The sequence below is a fragment of the Heteronotia binoei genome, chromosome 14, assembly GCF_032191835.1.
Source record: "Heteronotia binoei isolate CCM8104 ecotype False Entrance Well chromosome 14, APGP_CSIRO_Hbin_v1, whole genome shotgun sequence".
In the NCBI taxonomy this organism is placed as follows: Eukaryota; Metazoa; Chordata; class Lepidosauria; order Squamata; family Gekkonidae; genus Heteronotia; species Heteronotia binoei.
Window position 1 is genome coordinate 35,652,461 of NC_083236.1, and position 21,793 is coordinate 35,674,253.

Below are 21,793 nucleotides of genomic sequence, written 5' to 3' on the forward strand. Positions count from 1 at the left end.
GGGCTGTCATATAAAGGGATGATGCAGAATTGTTTTCTGTGGCCCCAGAAGGTAGGATCGAACCAATGGGTTGAAATTAAAAGAGTTTCCAGCTCAACATTAGGAAGAACTTCCTGAGCATTGGAACGATTCCTCAATGGAAGAGGCTTCCTTGGGAGGTGGTGGGTTCTCCTTCCTTGGAGGTTTTTAAACAGAGGCTAGATGGCCAACTGACAGCAATGAAGACCCTGTGAATTTATGGGTAGGTATTTGTGAGTTTCCTGCACTGTGCAGGGGTTGGACTAGATGACCCTGGAGGTCCCTTCCAACTCTACAATTCTATGGCCCTGTTCAGACATACAGTATAATCAGATGTCGCTGCTGTTTCCTTCTAAATATAAAGTAGTTGATCAGACAGCAACATCTGCCTCCCAGTATTAGCTCGTGGTAGTCCCCCCAAATCCTTCTCAGAACCAGATTATTTTGTTACCTGCTCCTTTGCGGTGTTTTTTCAGTTCTCTGGTTTCACCTCGTAGTTTTCTCCGTCTGGATAATTCTGCTGTGATATTAACCAACTTCCAGATGTCTGAAGGCTGTTCCAGAGCAAAAGGAGCGTCAGATATCCGTTTTACGGTCGCCTTTTTTTTTTTACTACTTAGCGATATATGCATAACTGCATAACCATGTAATGGTTTAACCTATGTGCATGCACATGTGCGCATATGCATGCACACACATAATAGTGGAGAAAAAAGAACTGCATGGTGCTGTCTTGTGGATGTCAGACGTCAGTTTCACCGTGGAGTGATTCGAATTGGAGTATGGCAGTCTGATTGATAATATCCAGAACACAGATAATCGGAACAGAACCGGGTCAGTTTAACACGGACTCAACATGCTGTGTGAACAGGGCCTATGATTCTAAATGAAGATTTGGCAGGCAATGGTTCTGAGGGAAATACACACGAAGAGACAGGGTTGGATGGGGACATGCTGATGCCCTAAACTATGTCAGGTTAAGAGGCCCACATCATTATGTAAAACATGAATTTTTTTTAAATGGGTTTAGAGGCTTCTTATAAGCTAAGGCCCAAGGCTGCAGTTAAGCTTGTGTGTAAATCTGGCCCTGAAGAAGAAATACAAACAACACCCGCTTTCTTCTTTCCTTGCAGAAAAGACCAAGAGCCCAACTCCAGAGAGAGCGATGAGCGAAAGGCTGAAACACCGAGACTACAACCGTTGCCTCTACATGCAGCTGCAGAATGTGGAGACAGAACTTGAACTGCTGGGGGCTCACCGATTCCAGAATCCGCAAAGCTACTCTCAGGCTGTACGGCAGGTTCAGCACATGAAGAACTTCCTGGAAAGACAGCTGTACCCTGGAGCATCCATCAGTGAGAGGTAAGAGAATAGGCTCAAAGAATACTAGCTGCAAGCCACACCTGTAGCTTCCTGACAAAATGAAGAGCTTCTCATCTTTGGCCCCAGATTTCAGAAGAATATCGGAAGGGTCCTGCTGAATGAAACCAATGGTCCATCTAGTTCACTCTCTTGTTTCACACAGTGGCCAACCACAAAGAGCACTGAATGCCCTTCTACTGATTTACTGTTGCTTCGTGGCACCAGTATCCAGAGGTTTGATGCCTCTGAATATAGTGGTCCCATTTAATCACTATGGCTAGTAGCCATTGATGGACATTTTTCATGACTCTCTCTTATCCCCTGTTTAAAGTCATGTATGTTCATGATGAATGAGCCCCTTGGCACAGAGTGGTAAAGCTGCAGTACTGCAGTCAGAGCCCTCTGCTCATGACCTGAGTTCAATCCCAGCAAAAGATGGTTCAGGTAGCCGGCTCAAGGTTGACTCAGCCTTCCATCTTTCTGAGGTGGGTAAAATGAGTACCCAGCTTGCTGGGGGAGGGGAGTGTAGATGACTAGGGAAGGCGATGGCAAACCACCCCATAAAAAGTCTGCCGTGAAAACGTTGTGAAAGCAGCGTCACCCCAGAGTCAGAAACAACTGGTGCTTGCACAGGGGACTACCTTTACCTTTTACCTTTATGTTCATGATGATGCATTGGCAGTGAATTCCACAATTTAATTACACACCGAGCCAGACTGTTAATGATAGGACATTTTGGAGGTCATTAATTTATAAGGTCGCCATAAATTGGAAGTGATTTGACAAAACATCACACGCACACAATATTCTCCCCTTGACCTAACCCCACCCCCTACTAGTTTAAACATGCAAGGGCCATTAAAAGTTTCTGTAATAGGTAGGGTTGCCAACTCTAGGTTGGGAAATACCTGGAGATTTTGGGCACAGAGCAGTGGAGGGTAGAGTTTTGGACCTCAGCAGGGTATAATGCCATAGAATCCACCCATCAAAGCAGTCATTTTCTCCATGGGAACAGATACCTTCTGGAGAGCAGTTGTTTTTCCAGGAAATCTTCAAGCCCCATCTGGAAGCTAGCAACCCTGGGTCACTATTACATCTGCATTTGATAATTCAGTTGTTTTGGTCTCTTGCACACGTTTTACAAGGCATCTTTCCAACTTTCTTGGCTCTCTAGGGGCTCTCCTACTCCTAGCCTTCCAGGAGAAGGTAAGAAGGAGACAGCCCCCAAAGGCCTGCCTTGGTGGTGTGTGTTCATTGGCTGGTTCCTGGTTGCTGCTACTAGTGGTGTATCTGGATTCTTCACCATGCTTTACGGGCTCCATTATGGCAAGGAGAACTCCATCAAGTGGCTGATCTCCATGGCCATCTCCTTCTTTGAAAGCCTTTTCATCACACAGCCATTGAAGGTAAGTCCCATCTCTCATAGGTGTTAGGTAGATAGGACTTGGCTGCAAAAGCTTTAGTTCACTTCTTAATACAAAGTGATGCTGTTGGATGTTCCATGTCTGAAATAACAACACATAGACTGTCCATTTAGTCTAAGTTGGGGAGTATCGTTATTTCATAAGTATGGAGTTTGATCCAGTCACTTTTTAAACTCTATCTTGCCCAGTTCCCTTCCTTTCTACAGCTGGTCCCATGATCCCTTTTTGGGTTGTCAAAAGAGATCCCTCTGACTATTTTGACTAGCATAAAAGACAGTTGGATCCAAACCATTTTTTTCTTCCTTTGAAGAAGAGGTTTTAATGTATGCTGTCAGTCTTTGATGTGCTCCCCCTCCTTTTGGTTTGTTTGTTTCTTGGCTGAGATCAAAAAGAGTGACAGTTGCATTTAATTTAAAGACCATATGCTTTCGAAGGCCGGAGCCCATTGGTTGTTGCAAATTTTCCGGGTTGTGTGGCCATGGGCAGGGCATTGTGAGACCTGATGTTTCACCAGCAACTGTGACTGGCATCCTCAGAGATGTAACCCAGAAAACTGGAGTTCTCTCTGGGTCAAAACCCAGTTTGGCTTGACCCAAAAAGAACTCCAGTTTTCTGGGTTACACCTCTGAGGATGCCAGTCATAGCTGCTGGCAAAACATCAGGTTTCACAATGCCAAGACCACAGCCACACAGCCTGGAAAATCTACAACAACCAATTTAAAGACACTCTGTAGGATGTGTCTATATCACAAACTAGTTTCAAACCTGTTTGATTTTTATAAATCCCACTAATAAATTCTGATCTGGATAGCCCAGGCTAGTCCAGTCTTCCCAGATCTCAGAAGCTTAGCAAGGTCAGTTCTGGTTAGTACTTGGATGGAAGACCACCAAGGAAGTCCAGAGTTGCTATGCAGAAGCAGGCAATGCAAATCACCTGTTTGTCTCTTGCCTAGAAAACCCTGTGGGGTCACCATAAGTCAGCTGTGACTTGATAGCAAAAGATTTTTAAATTGTGGTTAGAGTATCATGACCCATACTACAGAATTCTCAACACCTTCCTAAAAATACAGTATCTGGAGTTCTTTGGGATTAGGTTAAGGAACCAGGACAATTAAATCCGATTCAAAACAGTTCTTAAGATTTTTGTACTGTGCCAAGACAATAAAATAGATGCCTGATGTTTGGGTTGTTCATGGGTCTTGTCTTCATTTAGAAAACAAAACAGAAAGCACTATTGTCTTTTCCATCACTGTAGACAGGACATCAGGATGTCAGAAACCATTTTGGAACAAGTCTTATCAGTACCAATATGTCTCTCAATCTGCATCCAATGTTTTCCAGGTTTTAGGATTCGCTGCTTTCTTTGCTCTTGTTCTGAAAAAGGTGGAGCAGGAAGATGAGGAAAACACAGCCATTGAGGGACCACTGTCTGCCCCAGGTAGTTTATTACGCCATTTGACATTAATGGCCCTTGATGGGCGGGACTCCCTTTCTCTGCTTTTGAAAAATAACACCCATTAAACAGAGAGATGTATTTATTTGATTTGGAGTTAGCCGGACTGGTAGCAACTTGATTTGGGGAAGAGTAGTGCAGAGGTCCGTGTTATTATTTTGAGGGACCTGACTCAGGGTCAGAGTTTGTGTGGCCTATTTTTTAGGACTCTGTGGCTGATTACAGACCGGCACTTTGGGTTGACTCAGAGACGCCTCTGAAGTCAACCCCCCCAAAACCTTCCAGTTGGCAACATCTGGCGGCCATCCTGATCACGTACTCACCCCGTCCTCGAGGCCGCTCCACCCGCCTCAAAAAGGCACCACGGAAAAAATGGTGCCTTTTTGCTGGGGCAACTCTGAGGTGGCTCCCGGCTGTCTGGAAGGCTGGGGAGTGCCTGAAGAGCACCCGGGAAGTCGCGAACGGGATGCATGAGTGTTCCAGATGCTCCCTGAGCACTCATGGCCTGCCCCTTTTTTGAGCGTCATCCAGAAGCTCTGGGGCACTATATTTCTAGCCAGCCCAAACCAGCCGTCTGTTATCAGCCTGCTTGTATATTTGACCATAAACAAATATTTCACAGACACCAGAAGTCTCCAGTGTTCTCTCTCTTTAATCCAAAAGAAACAGTAAATCCTGTAGGGCTGCCCTCAAGGCTCTCACCACCTGGAGAGCCAGTTTGGTGTAGTGGTTAAGTGTGCGGACTCTTATCTGGGAGAACCGGGTTTGATTCCCCACTCCTCCACTTGCAGCTGCTGGAATGGCCTTGGGTCAGCCATAGCTCTGGCAGAGGTTGCCCTTGAAAGGGCAGCTGCTGTGAGAGCCCTCTCCATCCCCACCCACCTCACAGGGTGTCTGTTGTCGGGGAGGAAGGTAAAGGAGATTGTGAGCCGCTCTGAGACTCTTCAGAATGGAGGGCGGGATATAAATCCAATATTTTCTTCTTCTACCTAGGGAAACAGCATAACATCCTCAAACTCTCTCCTAGAATCTGTGTGCCAGATAGGCCCATTAGCACTCTGAAATCTCCATTTTTCCCCTGTGAAATGGCCTCTCACCACAGTGGTTGTGTCAACAAAATTAGCCCTTGGCCAAGCCAAACTGGATGCCTGCCAAATGTATCTTTCTGAAGTGGAAGTTTGACAGCCAGCTCTTCACTCCTCTGAGCCTTCTTTCCCCTGTGTTAATGTCTATTTTTATCTCCCCTCAAACTAAGCGTTCTCTCTCCTCCTGCCTCTTTCAACAGCTATGATGGGTCTTGAATCATTTATGTCCCTTGATATCTGTAGCCTTTTTCTATGTTTAACTATTATTTGGTTTTTGCCTATCGTTCTTGGTGCTGGGTAAGTGGCTATTTTGCATTGCTGGGTGCTCTCTTTTGGGGGGCTGATGTTTTGCTTGCTGATTTTAAAAAGATGTAGATTCCAGCTTCCTTCTTCAGGAAGGTTTCTTATGAATTTTAAAAATCTTTAACACAGTGATGTCAGGTAAATATTTTAGAATCAGTTTCTAAAACTCTTTTAATTTTTTTCTCTCTCTCTGGTTATACTCTGGTGAAGTCCCTTCCTTCCCTTCACTCTGTCTTTCCCTGGCTCCACCCCAAAATCTCCAGAAATTTCCCAACTCAGAGTTGGCAAGCCCAGCCTGAGAACTCCAGGCCCTACCTGGAGGTTGTCAACCCTAATACCAACCCGATAAATACTTCCTTTTGTTCTTGCCTGCAGGTGACTCAAACCCTCTCTTTGGAACCCGCAGAGACAGTGGAAGCAACATTTACCAGCCTCCCCCTGCTACCGATGTTGAGAAAATGAAGAGCAACCACATGAAGGAGCAGAAAGCATTTGCCTTGATTCGAGAAATATTGGGTATTTGGGGGCTTGTATTCTGAAGATGCTGGGGATGTGGTGGGGGGCGAGGTGGAGATTTTTGAAAGAAGGTGAGTAGTGAGCCTGATATAGCCCACCACAAAGCAATGCAGGCAGGGAACAGATTTTGAAAACATTCAGACACAAACAAAGAATGAGACTAGGTTTAAACGGTACAATAGACATTTTAAAGCAGGGGTGTCGAACATTTGTTTTGAGGGCTGGATCTGATAAATGAGACCTTGTTGGGCCGGGCTGGGCCATGTCAGGCCGGGCCATATGTGTACCCAGGGCTTTTTTGGTAGAAAAATCCCAGCAGGAAATCATTTGCATATTAGGCCATTCCCCATGATACCAAGCCAGCCAGAACTCCGTTCCTGTGCGTTCCTGCTCCCAAAAAAAGCCCTGTGTGTACCTATTTAAGATTAGCTAGCAGAGATATACATTTTTAAAGGGCACAGACAAACACGACTAAAGATATATATTTTTAACTTAAAATAAAACATGCCTAAAACATTAGCACTTGTTGGTCTAAAAGGTGTTTTCTTTGTATTTCTCCCATGGGATCTAAGGAACTGGGCAAAGGAAGCTCTGGCTCTTTTCCTCCTTCCTCAGGTGACCAGGAGGGAGAGGAGCCTCAGCCAATGGAGAAAATTGAGGTTTTGCTTTGTAGCTTCTGTGCGATTGAGCAAGCCTTGCAAAGCAAGTTGAGATGCAGAAGGAAGCAAAAGAGAGGGAGAAGGAAGCAGACAAGAGCCAGTTGCTTCGGGGGCCTGATAGGAGACCTCCAGGGGCCTCATTCAGCCCCCAGGCTGCATGTTTGACACCCCTGTTTTAAAGCCTTATTCTCCCTGGGATGGTAAAGTTGTGCAGGACAGACTGCTGTCAACAGCAGGTGAAAGCTCATGTTACTGAGTTTTGTGCCATAAAAAAAAAAAAGTATTCTGCCATTTTTAAAAAGGCCAGCTCATGGAAAACCATCACATTCCATCTTCGTTTGGAAGGGATATACATCTTCTGGTTGCAGTCTGGCAACTCTGTCTTTTGAACCACAGCCAAATGTTTATCAAGGCAGGAGCACCAACTGATGAGAAGTTGGTGAAAGCCTCCTGTCTCAAAGCTATTAGAATGGAGTCCAAGAACACTTTGAGACCAACAGAGTTTGAGATTCAAAGCTCTCTTCAGCAGCTTGGTGTATTGGTTAAGTGCGTGGACTCTTATCTGGGAGAACCAGGTCTGATTCCCCACTCCTCAACATGCACCTGCTGATGTGATTTTGAGCCAGTCACAAGTTCTCGCAGAGCTGTTCCTCTCATGAGCAGTTTCTGTCAGAGTTCTCTCAGCTCCACTTACCTCACAGGGTGCCTATTGTGAGGTGGGGGAGGGAAAGGAGATTGTAAGCCACTCTGAGAGTCCTTCGGGTAGTGAAGGGTAGGGTATAAATCCAGTGTCACGGGCTGAGGCCGGGTCAGGTAAAGTCCAGGGGCAGTCCAAGGTCTGTAGCTGGTGAGCAAAGAGGGTCCAAGGCGCCAAAACCAAATCACAGTCCAGGTATCGCAGGTCAGAGTTCAGAAGCTGAAGTCAGGGGGTCCAGAAGTCAAAGCCAAAGTCAGGGAGTCCAGAAGCCAAAGTCAAAAGCCGAAGTGGATGCTAGAACGTCAGGTAAGTGACTAGTTGCTTCCACAAAGCCTCCTCCCAAAGCCCACAGCTATATAGCCCTCTGCTGGCTGTTGCCCATTTGGGCTAATTGCTGGCTCAGAGAGGCAGCCAGGATCCTGCTGAGACTCAAGCATCCTCACTCCAGAAGGGCCAGAATCCTTTCAAAACTCAGGGCTCAGGGAGCGTCTTGCTCGTGAGCGTGCCGCCCTCCTCCGATCCCTGAGGTCCTGACGAAGGCGGTCACGCACACGAGCCACCCGAGAGGGCGAGGCAGGGGGGCTTGGATCTTCTCCAGCAGGAGGCAGGGGCACTGGTGCAGGTGGCAGGGGCACAGTTTCTTCTGCAGGCTCAGCTTCTTCTGCAGGGTCCCCAGCACCCATGACATCCAGTCTCTTCTTCATATGAAGATGGTGTCTGACAAAGAAAGCTTTAACTCTTGAAGGCTGATATGCCAAAACTCTTGTTGGTCGCTAAGGTGCTCCTGGACTTGAATCTAACTGCAGACCAACATGGCTGCTCTCTGAAACTGTCTCAAAGCTGTAACAGGAACTGCATTGTAGTTTCTTACAGATCCCTGTGAATTGGCGTAAGAAAGGGCCAGGGGCCACGAGGTCATCTTATTCAGGAAGTATGGTCCAGTATTCCAGTTGGTAACCATGAGGTAGACAAGCATCCATTTTGAAATGGAAAACTAACTGCTTTCTCTCCACCACCACCACCACCCCCATTTTCCAGCCTATTTGGGTTTCTTGTGGATGTTGTTACTGGTTGCCTATGGCCAGCGTGATCCTAACTCCTATTACCTGAACAAGCACATTGAGAACAGCTTCACCGATGGATTCGAAGATATCTTCAGCTATCAGGATTTCTTCAAGTGGGCCAGGACAACTTTAGTCAGCAATTTATATGGCCCATATGAAGGTACGAAACCTTCTGCAAGAATCAAATTGACTTTGAAAGTATTACAAAGGATTTTGTAGAATGTATGTTTTCTGACTCTTCTTTTCCCACCTCCTTAAATCCCAACCAGGCTTCATCACAGATGGCAACTCCAAACTAGTGGGCAGTGCCCGGATCCGTCAAGTGAGAGTAAAAGGCAACACCTGCCCCATAGATCCTCAGCTGCAACTGACAGTCCAAGAATGCCACGCCTCTTATTCTTTCGACGCAGAAGACACATCAGACTATGGGGAACGGTGGAATGTCTCTTCCACAGTGAATTCTTCAGAGCTGAATTCTGCATGGCAATATCAGAGCCAAACCATACTGAGAGGGCACCCCATCTGGGGCAAACTGGCAGTCTACAGAGGTGGAGGATATGTGGTTCACCTGGGGACAGATTCCCATAACACTTCCAGGTGCCCTTTCTGTGATGCTTTTATAGCTGTTTTCTGTGATGATAACCACATGTTCATTGACATGGGGCTTTTGGAGTATTGGAAGTGCTTCACATGTATTATATATCCATAACAGTCCTGGTAAGCTCTGGAGACATGCGGAACAGCCACCTTGCAATTATTGATTGGAGACTGCTAAGGAATCCCATGGGGACCTCCCAGAGTTTTATTGTGGAATCAAAGTGGGATATGAATGTAATGGTGGGCAAACCTATGGTGGGCAAACAATGACACCCAAACCCATCTGAGAAGTAATTGGACTTTCTTTCCCAGTCAGCTCAGAAAGGAGGAAAAATTAGAGGGAGTAGGCCAGCTTGGGAGTGCAGTATCTATATTTTGTAGCATTAGGTAAGGTGGCATGGTACAGCCTGATCTTGTCAGATCTCAAAAGATAAACAGGGTCATCCCTGGTTAGTATTTCCAAGGAAGACTACAAAGGAAGGCAATGGCAAATTACCTCTGCTTCTCACTTGCCTTGAAAGCCCCTTGCTGGGGTCACCATAAGTCAACTGCAACTTAAGGGCACTTTACACACACACACCATTATTAACACCATAATATTTTGTATAGCTGAATCCTCTCTTATTCATCATGTTTGTTCTTTGGCAGAATTATCCAGTACCTCTTTGACAACATCTGGCTGGACACCTTTACAAGAGCCGTGTTTGTCGAGTTCACTGTCTACAATGCCAACGTGAACCTGTTCTGCATCGTAAACCTCATGTTTGAAACCAACGCATTAGGTGAGCGCTCCAATGTTACAGATATCAAAAGGCCAAAATATACAGTATTATTTTAAAAGAGGGTTGCTTTCCCCAAAGCCAAATGCCAGCTTCAGGGAACATTTTTCTCCCAGAGCTGCAAGGCCTGACTCAGAGTGGGACCACAGCTTGGGTGGGGGGGAGGAGTCTCTGCTTCTTTTAAAGTACAAAACCCACATAGTCTTGCTTTGAATGCATGGGAAACTAGGATAACATGCAAAGCAGAATGCTGGATGAACTTTCATTTCACAGGGGCCTTCTTCACACGGGCTGAGCTGCAGAGTATCCGGCTTTATCCGTACACAGATGGCCTGCATATCTTTGTGGTAGCAGCAGAAGTGATTTATTTCCTCTTCGTCATCTACTACATGGTAGAACAGGTAGGACCCTGCAAGAAGCTTCCCCTTCATCACATTGAAAGCCCAACTTTTGTGAGTCCTATGAACACATAAGTCTACCTCATACAGAACCAGGGCATTGGTCTATCAAGGTCTGTATTGTCTATTCAGATCAGCAATGGCTGTCCAGGCAGTTTTCCCCTTCACCTAAAGGTAAAGGTAGTCCACTGTGCAAGCACCAGTCATTTCTGACTCTGGGGTTTACCTGGAGATGCTACTTGCCAAGATTCCAGAAGGGAACGTATTGATCATTGCTGCTGCTGTAATGTGCTCATCTATATTTACATACTGCCTTGAGAAGATTTCCAATACAAAGTAATGGCTAGGAGGCATCATACACAAGAAAAAAACAGGTGGAGTGAGAAGAAGAAAATAAATTTGATGATGAAAACAGTGTTGTACTTACCTGTAACTGTTGTTCAAGTTGTCACTGTGCAGCTACACATCTCTCCCTCCTACCTCACTGTGAGCCATTCCTCTATGGTAATTTATTTTTTTTATCCCTGGCTCATAGCGGTAGCTCAGGAGGACTGAGGGTGAGTGTGGAGCCCCTCCCTGGAGCATGTGACTATGAGGTGGGAAAAATGACTCTAACATCTCTAGTTGGGAGGAACTCTGCCTGCTCTGTTACTAGGCTAACTAAAAAATCTTCCAGTGGCTGGCCCCATGCCTGTGCAGATCCCATTTGTGTCTGCACAGTGACAACTCAATGATCAACAACAGGTAAGTGCAACACTGTTTTCCTTGTCCTGCATCCCTTCTGTTGTCTTTAACAACAATCTTTGGCATTCAATAATTTCCTAAATATGCAAAGAATTTCATAATTCTTAATAAGCCTTACAGCAACAGTTAAAAATAGGCTGGTAATAGAATCCTAATGCTCCAGATAGGGAGAACTGCTGACCATTGTTCCTTTATGATGCATTTATATGCCTGCTGTCAAAACATTAAAAGCCATTTTTTATTTAAAGTATGAAGACAAATAAATATACAGCTGAAATTGCTACAGGTCATTGTGACATTGTGAGCTGACAGCATGAGCTCCCTGGCATGAGCTGCTTCTCTTATTTATTTTACTCCATTTATAGTCTGCCTTTCTCCTCAAGAGGGACCCAAAATGGTTAACATCATTCGCCTCCCCTCCATTTTAACCTCACAGCAACCCTGTGAGGTATGCTAAGCTGAGAATATGTGACAGGCTCATGGTCACCTAGCTAGCTTCCATGGCAGAGGGGGAATTTGAACCTGAGTCTCCCAGATCCTCACCTGACACTCTAACTGCTACTCTGCCCTGTCTCTCTTATGATTCGTAGCCAATGAGAGCATTCATAACTAAGCTGAGGACTGAACTGGTGGCCTCATCTCTATGTTCTGTTTCTATATTCCAAGCAGTTGTGAAAGGCATGGGAGCCCTCCCCATTTGGTGCCCCAAGATCTGCCCCAGCATTTATCTGAATTGTTATCAGATTTTGGGACTACCTCCACATAATCCCTGAACAAGATGTAGTGCTCTGACCTTGATTTATTCCCTTCTTACTTTTCTACTTTGGTGGATTGGCATTGAATGTGGTGCACCTGCAGGGAAAGCTGATACGTATTCTGAAATGGAACTACTTCCGCAGCAAGTGGAACCTGCTGGAAATGGCCATCATCTCCATCAGCTGGAGTGCTCTATTGGTGTTTGCACGACGGACCATCCTGGGTTTATGGGACATCAACTACTACCAGGAGCATAAGGATGAGTAAGTGGATGGCCTTCCTAGCCATTTCCAAAACTCTTTTTTAAAACAAAAAAAGGGACAGCTTTTAAACAGTTTTTATAAAAAACAAAAATGAATAAGCAACGGTTGGGTTTTCCTTCCAAGAGAAGTAGCCATTCAATGAACATAGTATTGTTTTCGGGGAGAAATACTGATGGACTGGTGGTTGCCCATCCTCTCAGATTTGCGAGCTTCAATCAGACGGCGACTGTTGATGCCATCCTGGGCTATCTGATAGCTTTCTTGGTGCTTCTCTCCACCGTGAAGCTCTGGCACCTCCTGAGGCTGAACCCCAAACTGAACATGATCACTTCCACCCTACGGAGGGCCTGGGGGGACATCTCAGGATTCGTGACTGTGATCATCATCATGTTTCTCGCCTACTCCATAGCTGTGAGTAGCTTTCTGGCCTACATAATTTTATCCACCATTTGTACGGAGTGTTTACAGAACTTTTTTCCTGGGGGAACATGGCAGAACTGAGTTCCAGAACCTCTTGGTTGAAACAAATTAATCAAAAAAAAATGTTGAAAAGTTCATGAGGAGCACTTATGTGTTTCTCCTTCATTTCCCGCTTGAGAGTTCCAGCACCTCTTTTTCCAGAAAAAAAAAGCCCTGTTTATATTTCCTACATCTCTGTCTATAAAAAGTGGCAAAGCTATTCTGGATGAGCTGTCCACATTTTTTTGCGAAAGCAAAATGGTATGATTAATATTTGTTTGAGGAAAAAACACATTTGAAAGAAGCTAAGAGCAACATTAAGTATACATGTATAAAAGTATAAAAGATGTAAAAGTATGCTGCTTTATAGAAGTATACAAATGGGAGACCTGTGAGGACGCACAGAGCATGGATTTCATTTCCCAGGTCCTTCTCTTTCTCTTTGCCTCCACCTGCCAGTGCCTGCAGCCCCTTCCTTCTCTCCCTCCCATCTACCTTTTCATTTCTCCACTTGGCCACCTCCCCTTCTCCCTTTTACTGTTTCCCTCCCACATCTTTCCCTTTCTCCTCCTACCTTCAGCTTTACCTTCCCTTCCTCTTTTCCATTTGAGAACAGTACATTTCACAGTTGAGTCAGCATTCGATTTTCTGATATTATGCATAGGGTTACCAGGTCTGAGTTGGAAAATACCTGAAGACTTTGGGGGTGGATCCAGGAGAGGGCAGAGTTTGGGGAAGGAAGGAGCCTCAGCATGGTATAATGCCATGAAGTCCATTCTTCAAAGCAGCCATTTTCTCCAGGGGAGCTGCTCTCTGCCAGCTGGAGATCAGTTGTAAATGTGGGAGATCTCCAGGCCCCACCAGGAGGCTGGCAACCCTAGTCACTTATGCAGACTGCTAAACCAAAAGGAAGCTGGACTCAGCCCCTTATCTGCAGACCAGCTACGAGTTCTATCTTTGTGTATTACCTGTCTTTGCAGCTATTCTTCTGAACCACCCTTCTAATCCTTGAAGCACCTTAGATGTATCTTGCCATTCTAAGACACATGGTCCTTCTCTAACTTGTCTGTGAGCAAAAAAGTACCCGAAAAATATATAAATCACAGGAAAACCATTATGTGTATGTTAAGTGTGTCTGTTGCTTTTGACTCATGATATCCCTATGAATTAATGACCTCCAAAATGTCCTATTGTTAACAGTGTTGCTTATGTCTTGCTAACTGATGCCACGGCTTCCTTGATTGAATCAATCCATCTCAAGTTGGGGTCTTCTTCTCTGCTGCCTTCAGCTTTTCCTAGCACAATCTTTTGTAGCTAGTCTTATAATGTGACTAAAGTACAATACCCTCAGTTTAGTCATTTTAGCTTCTAGGGAGAGTTCAGGCTTGACTTGATCTAGAACCCACTTATTTGTCTTTTTGGCGGTCCATAGTAGACCTTCCTCAATCGATCTAAGTGAGTCGGTGTAACTTTTTTTCTTTGTTTGTGTGTTCAGACAAACTTGATCTATGGCTGGAAGCTGAATTCATACAAAACCCTCTTTGATTCAGCAGAGACCATGGTCAGCCTTCAGCTAGGAATCTTCAACTATGAAGAGGTAAAAATACCATACTCTTCAGGGGTTTTACCCGTACACTTGGATTAAAACAAAAGCCATGAGAGTTCCCTTTCTTGTTAGAATGTTCCAAATGGAGTCCAATGTAGCTCCAAGATGGACAAGTTACAACATCTTATGAAGCACACTTTTGACTCTCTTAACACTGTCAAGAAGGTGCAAGCATGCATTCTAAGTGAGCAAAATGGCCCCCATGCATCCTAGTTTTTATATATGGATGAAGCAGAGCTTGATGGATGAAGCAGAGCTGAATGACCTTAGATATCTGGGGGGGGGGGGGGGCTACTCCAAGCCAATGATAGTTGTGTCACACCCTGGGTAAGAAATAGTTTTGGCCCCAGTTAGAAACCTGACTTTTTCAGTTAGCTAGCAAAAAAGCCGTTTGGAGGCATATTGCTGTTTTGGGGAGATCAGTACTGTTTCAAGACTAGTATGGCCTGTCTGGATGCCAGCTGTCTCCCTCCTGCTCCTTGTATATTACAACATAGTCATGGCTTCAAGCATGACTGGGGGGCGGTTTGGTGGGAAAACAGGGGGGAAGGTTTCCCCTTTCCCAGTGCCTTGGTCCCATTTTATATCACCTTCCTTTGTAGCTGTTTTTTTTTGTAGCTAATGTAGCAGGAGACCCTCGCAATTATATCTTGTAATGTTAAACCTTGAGAGCCAGTGGGATATAGTGTTTAAAGATTCAAGCTGGGAGACCCAGGTTCAAATCCTCGCTGGCTAACCTTAGCCCAGTTACACACTCAGCCAGATCTACCACACAGAGTTGTTGCGAGAACAAAATGGAGAAGGGGAGAATGTTGTAAGCTAATTCGAGTCCCCACTGGGAAGAAAACGGAGTATAAGTGAACAAATAATCATATTGTAGCTTACTGCAGGGCTTACTGCAGGGCTAACTGCAGCCAGGGAAATCCCTGAATGACACCTTGCTACAGCTGTAAAACTTGTTTACTCCATTTTTCTCCCACTTTTCAACCCTGTCACAGAATTTTGTGAATGGCTTTAAGGAAACCACTATTCTCTCAGCCTCAACACCATGGTGATAACAACATAGCCTTCTTTACAGGGCTCTGTACTCTCCACAGGAGTATTAGTGAAATATTAAATGCAATGCAAAGGTTATATAAGGAAGCAATTTACTTAGCGTTGAGGGTGCAGTCACACTGAGGATTTGCCATGGCAGACTCTTGGCTTTGAAGAAACCATTCCAGGAAGAGGCAATCACAGAGCACCCGCTATAGGCATTGGCCATGCATGCGCTTAGAGGAGCATTCAGATGTTCCTGTGCATGTGGGGGCATGCATAGCGTGCCCTGGCCGTTCAGACATCTGGGAAATGTGCCATGCATGTGCTGCAGAGGTTTGCTATATACTTTATAGACTCTTTGCACAAGCAGTTTGTTGTTGTTGGAAAACAAATTGTGAAGCTTATAGCCACTTGTAAATTTTGTGTGTTGCTTAGGTGACTTGAGATTTCTTATATACTTATTCAGGGCCCTGTGGGACTTATCCCAGTTCCACAGGGCCTGTAAGACTGAATTGTTCTGGATAGCATATGACACCTAAATGGGAGAGGACTGCCACCCCACCTGGGCTTATCTTGTATTAATACCAACTGCCTAGGATTCGATGGCCTTGGAGAGAGGATGGCACCATATGATCCTGCCTATAATAGATATAGTAGTATCACTGTGGTTTTATTTGATTGTTTTATTGTTATGGTATTAATACTGTTTGCTAATTTTATGTTGTTAGCCGCTTTGAGTCTTCGCAGAATGGGTGGGATATAAATCTAACGTAATAAATAATGTTTGCATAGAATTCTATATAAATTGGTCAGAAGTAGTACTCAAATTGTATTAGTTATTTATTCTTCGTACTTATATCCCACCCTCCCCGCTGAAGTAGGCTGTTATTAGTTAGTTATTTGTCACAGATCTTCTCCCTGTTCTAGTCTCTTTCCATGATTCTCTTTATTGTTCTAGGACGAGGTAAGAATGGGTGGGACGCGGGGTGTGTGTGTGCAGAGGTTCTTGTGTGATCGTGCAAATTAAATCCAGAAGGAGTGGCTAGGGTGGACCTAATCTCTTGTGTGATAACACGCAGAGTAAATTCAGGGGACAACGATGCATCTAGCACACAACTACTTGCAGTTGTCAGATATCTGCAGCAATTTTCTCTCCTCCCTAGAGTATAACACAATGTTCTGTATGTTTCAGGTCCTGGATTACAATCCCATTTTGGGCTCCTTCTTAATCGGCTCATGCATCATTTTCATGACCTTTGTGGTGCTGAATCTGTTTATTTCAGTGATTCTTGTAGCTTTCAGCGAGGAACAGAAGCATTACCAGGTTTGTCTGCACAAGTGTTAAGCATACCACAGACTCCCCAACTCTACACATGTATTAGAAGATTCCACTAAATGTGCAGTGTGCAGTCTTACAAACACTTTCCTGGGAGTAAGTCCATTGAATGGACCTGAGTAGGATTCTAACTAGGCTTCCTTGAGATTGGTGTTTAAGGCACTGCATGCTCTCAGCTTAGTCCCCCTTCAACAAAGGCTGCAGTTAAACACTTACCTGGGAATAGTCCCCAACTCTCATCCGGTCTGCAGCTCTCATCCACTTGGGCTCCTGCAGCTGATTTTTGATTCTCATCTCAAGTGACCAGGCAAATTAGGTATGGGGCTAAAGCCTTATTGGTGTAGTGGGTAAGTGCATGGACTCTTACCTGGGAGAACCGGGTTTGATTCCCCACTCCTTCACATGCACCTGTGACCTTGAGTCAGTCACAAGTCCTCACAGAGCTGCTTCTCTCAAGAGCAGTTTCTATCAGAGCTCTCTCAGCTCCACCTACCTCACAGGGTGTCTGCTTTGTGGAGGGGAGGAGAAACAAGATTGTAAGCTGCTCGGAGAATCCTTCGGGTAGAGAAGGGCAGGATATAAATCCAATCTCTTCTTCTTCTTCTTGATGGCTATTTATGAAGGAAGTTCTGCAACCTAACTGACATTGTATTTCATTGCCAGTATCAGATATCCGCATCAAGATTAAAAATTAATTCAACCACAGTCGTTGGATGGCACTTTTTCCTAAGCTTCAATTCCCCATCTGAAAAATGTGAATAATACATAGTCCCTCAGAGTTTACTTTTTACTGAAATCAGACAATAGTGTTACATAATTTTCAAGCTATTTTTAATCAGGATTTACTGGAAACATCCTTTCCAAGTCTGTGTTTTTGCCGGTTATAGCTCCTATCACAATTCTAGCTCCATCACAAAATAACTTTTTGTCTAAAGGCTTCAGATGAGGAAGAGATTGTTGACCTGATGCTGATGAAAATCTGCAGCTTTCTTGGAATTAAATGCAAAACTGATCCTAAACTGGCCTGTGACAAGTGACTGGCAGAACCCGCAAGCAACAACTGTCTCCATTTAACACCACTTTTGGTTTGTATTTTGAGTTGCAGCTGCCTTTTTGTTATTGTGGTTCCTGTGTTTGTGAAATGCTAGAGCAGAAAACATTCACAAATGAGGCCTAAGTCTTTAATAATTGCCATTAGGGTTGTGGCCTTTATCCTGTAGCAATAGATTCGAGAATGAGTACTAAGTAGAATAATAAAGATGCTGTTAGCTTGATTGTGTATTCTGTCATTACTTCACAGTGGAAAATAAAAGCTGAAGTATCTTCTGTCTTAAGTGCTGAAAACAAATGATCATGGATAGTTCAGATTGTAATTATTCTTGCAAGATACTTTATTGGGGAATGTTGCAGATAATCTGCGGCAGAATAATTTGTTGGGCGAATGAATTTTATGCCTTAATATCAATAAATGCAATTTTTAAATGCTAACAGTTATAGTATAAAAGCATGGCACTGCATACAAATAGCATTCTTTGCATTTTCCAAGATGTATAAGCAGCACGTTGAAATGAAAACACAAAGGTAAATTTTCCAGTCACCTACAGTGTTTCTACTAGAGGCTCACAAACCTCTGATAGCTGTTTTTGCATTTTCAAGGGAAGAAAAAACTTTGGGAGGGGGGATTTGGATCAAATAAGTGGTGGTAGAAAATATAAAACCTTTTCCCTGCCATTTGCATCTCCATTCCCAGTCACCAGTCCAAGTTGCTTTTCCCCTTGTGAGCATTCAAAGGCATATGTTCTCAGTTTAGAGAAGAGAAGCAACTGGTGGGGAAAGGGCTAAGCACTCCCTCCCCTCTGCTCCAAAACACCTTTATTTAGGATATTTCTATGCTGTCTCTCCCTTGCCAAACAAGTACTGCTTCAATGCTTTTCCTTCTTAACAGCTCACCTTTTCACTCCGTCCTCCCCTCTGCTGAGCGGCAGTGGACCTACATTTTGAGGACCCTGAAGTTTGAACTGTTATGGGGGCCACTTCTTGACCAGCAATGATAGGACAACATCTAGCAAGGTCCAAAAGGGCCTTGCTGCCCTTGCAAGGACTTCAAGGCCCAAATGGTGGAGAACAGGGTGGTGGAGTAGAGCCCTTGAAAATGGGCCATACACCGAGCCCCTTCCCACCAACAACGAGGTCTCGGTAACCGTGTTATCTTCCTCAGTGGGGTTGTTCCATGGCAGATCACCACAAATATATATATATATATTTTAAATTAGCCACTACAGCTCAGATTTTTATTAAAATTGCTGTACTCTCACATGTCAAAGTCACTTGTGTGAACAAAATTTCCCAGGTTATGCCTTACAGTTTTTGAGTTATGGAGGATGAAAATTAGGGGAAAGTTATATACATATGCGATGCATCACAGAATGATGAAAGAAAACATAATAAAGACCACATTTAATATAATATTTTATTTTAGACACCTATGAGAATACATACATGAAGCACATCTTATAAAAAAAATTGTTTTTTTCTAGCAACATACTCACATACAGTTTTGTCATATGAAAGCTTCTATGCATTGCCGTTTTCTAGAGACAATAGACATAAAGAATTTAACAGTACTGTCCCAAAAAATGCTCCAAATTCATCAGATTCCACAAAATAAATACTGAATGGTGAAAATGTTGTAGAAGCACAATAGTTATATAAAAAAGTAGATGGCACTGGGGAGGACCAAAGATGCCATGAGGAAAAATGACTCCGGCAAACCATTGTAAGGCATTATCCTTGATGTGATGTGGCTCACATGAATACTTATGCTGAACTGTCTACAAAGAATTCTACCACTAGAAATACAGTAAATGAGAAATAAATTAGGTCTACCACTTCCCAAAAACTCAATCGAATAAGCAAAATATAAAAATGTTATGCTAGAAAACAGAAATATCTCAGTAAATATAAGAACTGAAGCACTAGTTACTTATAAGCACACCTTGACCTATATATCTTAACGCTAGCAAAGATGTAATCTGAAACTTATCCAAAAATTTAAAAAAATGTAGGCTATGAATAGATTCTGGCAGGTTCAGTGAACCCATACAGCTGGGTGCTGCAAGTCCCTGAGAAAATTTTGAAATTTGACCAATTACAGGGACATTTTGAAGCAATATGAAATGGGTATTAGAGCATATTCTAAGGTCAATATTAAGTACTTCAACCCATTGGCTTATAATTCTGTCACTAAAATAACCATATTTTAATAGCAAACACTTTAAAAAAAAATCCCATCAATTTTGTTGAAAAATTCACTCATAAAAAAAAAGCTGCTTCATGGCTCCGCCAGGATTAGGGGCGCTGAGCATTAAGTTTCACTGGTTTCACAGTAGATCTGCCCTGCTGCTGGGCAAACACTGATGGCAGTGTTAACCACCCTGCTGATAGGCTAGCCCAGAGGTCCCAAAACTTTTTGAGCCTGTGAGCACTTTTGGAATTCTGACACAGGGTGGTGGGTGCAACCACAAAATGGCTGCCACAGGAGGCAGAGACAACCAGTCACGTGCAGGAAAGATACCAACCAATTGCAGGGAAGACACACCTATCAGGTATGATTCAGAGATGGGTGGGAGCAGGGACTACTCACATAAGTGGAACAGCATTGAGCCTGCTGGTAAACTACACTGAAAGAGTGCATGCAAAGAAAACCAAAACAACAACAAAAAGTTTAATATGAAAAGGAAAGTACAACACATTCATAGGGAAATTATGGAAAATAAAAGATAGTGTGGAACAATTACTGGCGGCACAATGAGCAGAACCAAGAACACTGAAGATAAAATGCAAAAAGGCAGCAATCTGGAGACACCTCTTTGTTATGACTCCTGATGTTGCATGAGTTCAACTCAGACCTAGGCCTCTGTGTACTGCACGGATCTCACAGAGATGGAAAGACAGAGAGACAGAAAACCCCATTATCCAGTCCACAAGACCTGGGAACATCCCTTACAGAGGTGTGTCCAGGGCTTTTTTGGTAGGAAAAAGCCCAGCAGGAATCATTTGCATATCAGGCCACACCTCCTGCCACCAAGCCAGCTGGAACTGCGTTCCTGTGCATTCCTGCTCAAAAAACGTCCTGGGTGTGCCACTGTGGCTGTAGAGCATGAATGCCGAAACCTAATCTCATGTCCAGCAAGACAAGGGGGTAGAATCATTAGGTGGAAGGTTCATGTGACAAACTGTATGTGAATACTGCTATTTTGAAGCCTTCCCCACACAAGTCCCTGCACATGGAAAACTAGCCCATTTGGACCTTGTAGATTACGTCTTTCTTGCACACAAAAACTTTTAAAATGTCCCGTCTCTTCCTATCAGCTCAGGAGTTTATCACATTATTTTAGAGACTTCAGCCCCCTTCCCTAACCAGCTTGCAATTGCTGTCTCTGAGGGTAAGGTTGGGTTGCCACAGCCTCCAGGTAGGGTCTGGAGATTTCCTGCTTTTACAACTGATCTCCAGGAACTCATTTGCATGTTAGGCCACACCCCCTCGATGCCAAGCCAGCCGGAACTGCCTTCCTTTGGGTTCCTGCTAAAAAAAAAAAGCCCTGCTGATCTCTAGCTAGCAGAGATCAGCTCCCTTGGAGAAAATGGCTTCTTGGGAAGGTGGACTCTATGACATTGTACCATGCTTAGGCCCCTCCCTCCCAAACCCCACCCTCTCCTAGATCCACCCCCAAAGTCTCCAGGTATTTTCCAACACAGACCTTGCAACCTGGATAGGGTTGCTAGTCTCCAAGTGGGGCCTGGAGATCTCCCACTTTTACAACTGATTTCCAGCTGGCAGAGATAAGCCCCCCTGCCCAAAAGGGCTGCTTGGAGGCATAGACTCTAGGGCATTGTACCCTGCTGAGGCCCCTCCCTAAACTCCACCCTTTCCTGGCTCCACCCCCAAAGTCTCCAGGTATTTTCCAACACAGACCTGGCAACCTTAGAAGCACACAGCTGGGCCAAGATCAGCCAGCGAGCTCCCGCAGCAGGGATTCGAACCCAAGGCTCCCAGATCCCAGTTTGACAAACCACTACGGCTCTTGACGATTTGGTGCCCTCTGCACGTCCTCAGAGGTACTCTGCGTGGGCTTACTGCCCGATTTCCAGCCAGGCCCTGCAGAAGAGGCCTGGCTGACTCTAACGAAGCCCGCGCCATTCGAGGTCACCGTCGGGAGTCCTCCTGCCTTTCTTC

General features: G+C 44.4%; 1 protein-coding gene across 1 annotated transcript in view; it reads left to right on the plus strand.

Moving 5' to 3' along the window:
* The window catches only part of LOC132582289 (polycystin-1-like protein 2), a 65,180-nt gene extending 47,470 nt beyond the window's left edge, over positions 1-17,710 (plus strand). The window contains exons 31-43 of the mRNA XM_060253827.1: positions 1,152-1,380; positions 2,555-2,786; positions 4,146-4,242; positions 6,021-6,161; positions 8,556-8,741; positions 8,851-9,178; positions 9,827-9,960; positions 10,231-10,358; positions 11,958-12,118; positions 12,319-12,529; positions 14,073-14,174; positions 16,414-16,545; positions 17,493-17,710. Of these exons, the coding sequence (XP_060109810.1) occupies positions 1,152-1,380; positions 2,555-2,786; positions 4,146-4,242; positions 6,021-6,161; positions 8,556-8,741; positions 8,851-9,178; positions 9,827-9,960; positions 10,231-10,358; positions 11,958-12,118; positions 12,319-12,529; positions 14,073-14,174; positions 16,414-16,545; positions 17,493-17,594 (2,183 nt within the window). The 3' untranslated portion in view covers positions 17,595-17,710. The remainder of the gene's footprint in view (positions 1-1,151; positions 1,381-2,554; positions 2,787-4,145; positions 4,243-6,020; positions 6,162-8,555; positions 8,742-8,850; positions 9,179-9,826; positions 9,961-10,230; positions 10,359-11,957; positions 12,119-12,318; positions 12,530-14,072; positions 14,175-16,413; positions 16,546-17,492) is intronic.
* The last annotated feature ends 4,083 nt before the right edge of the window (positions 17,711-21,793 follow it).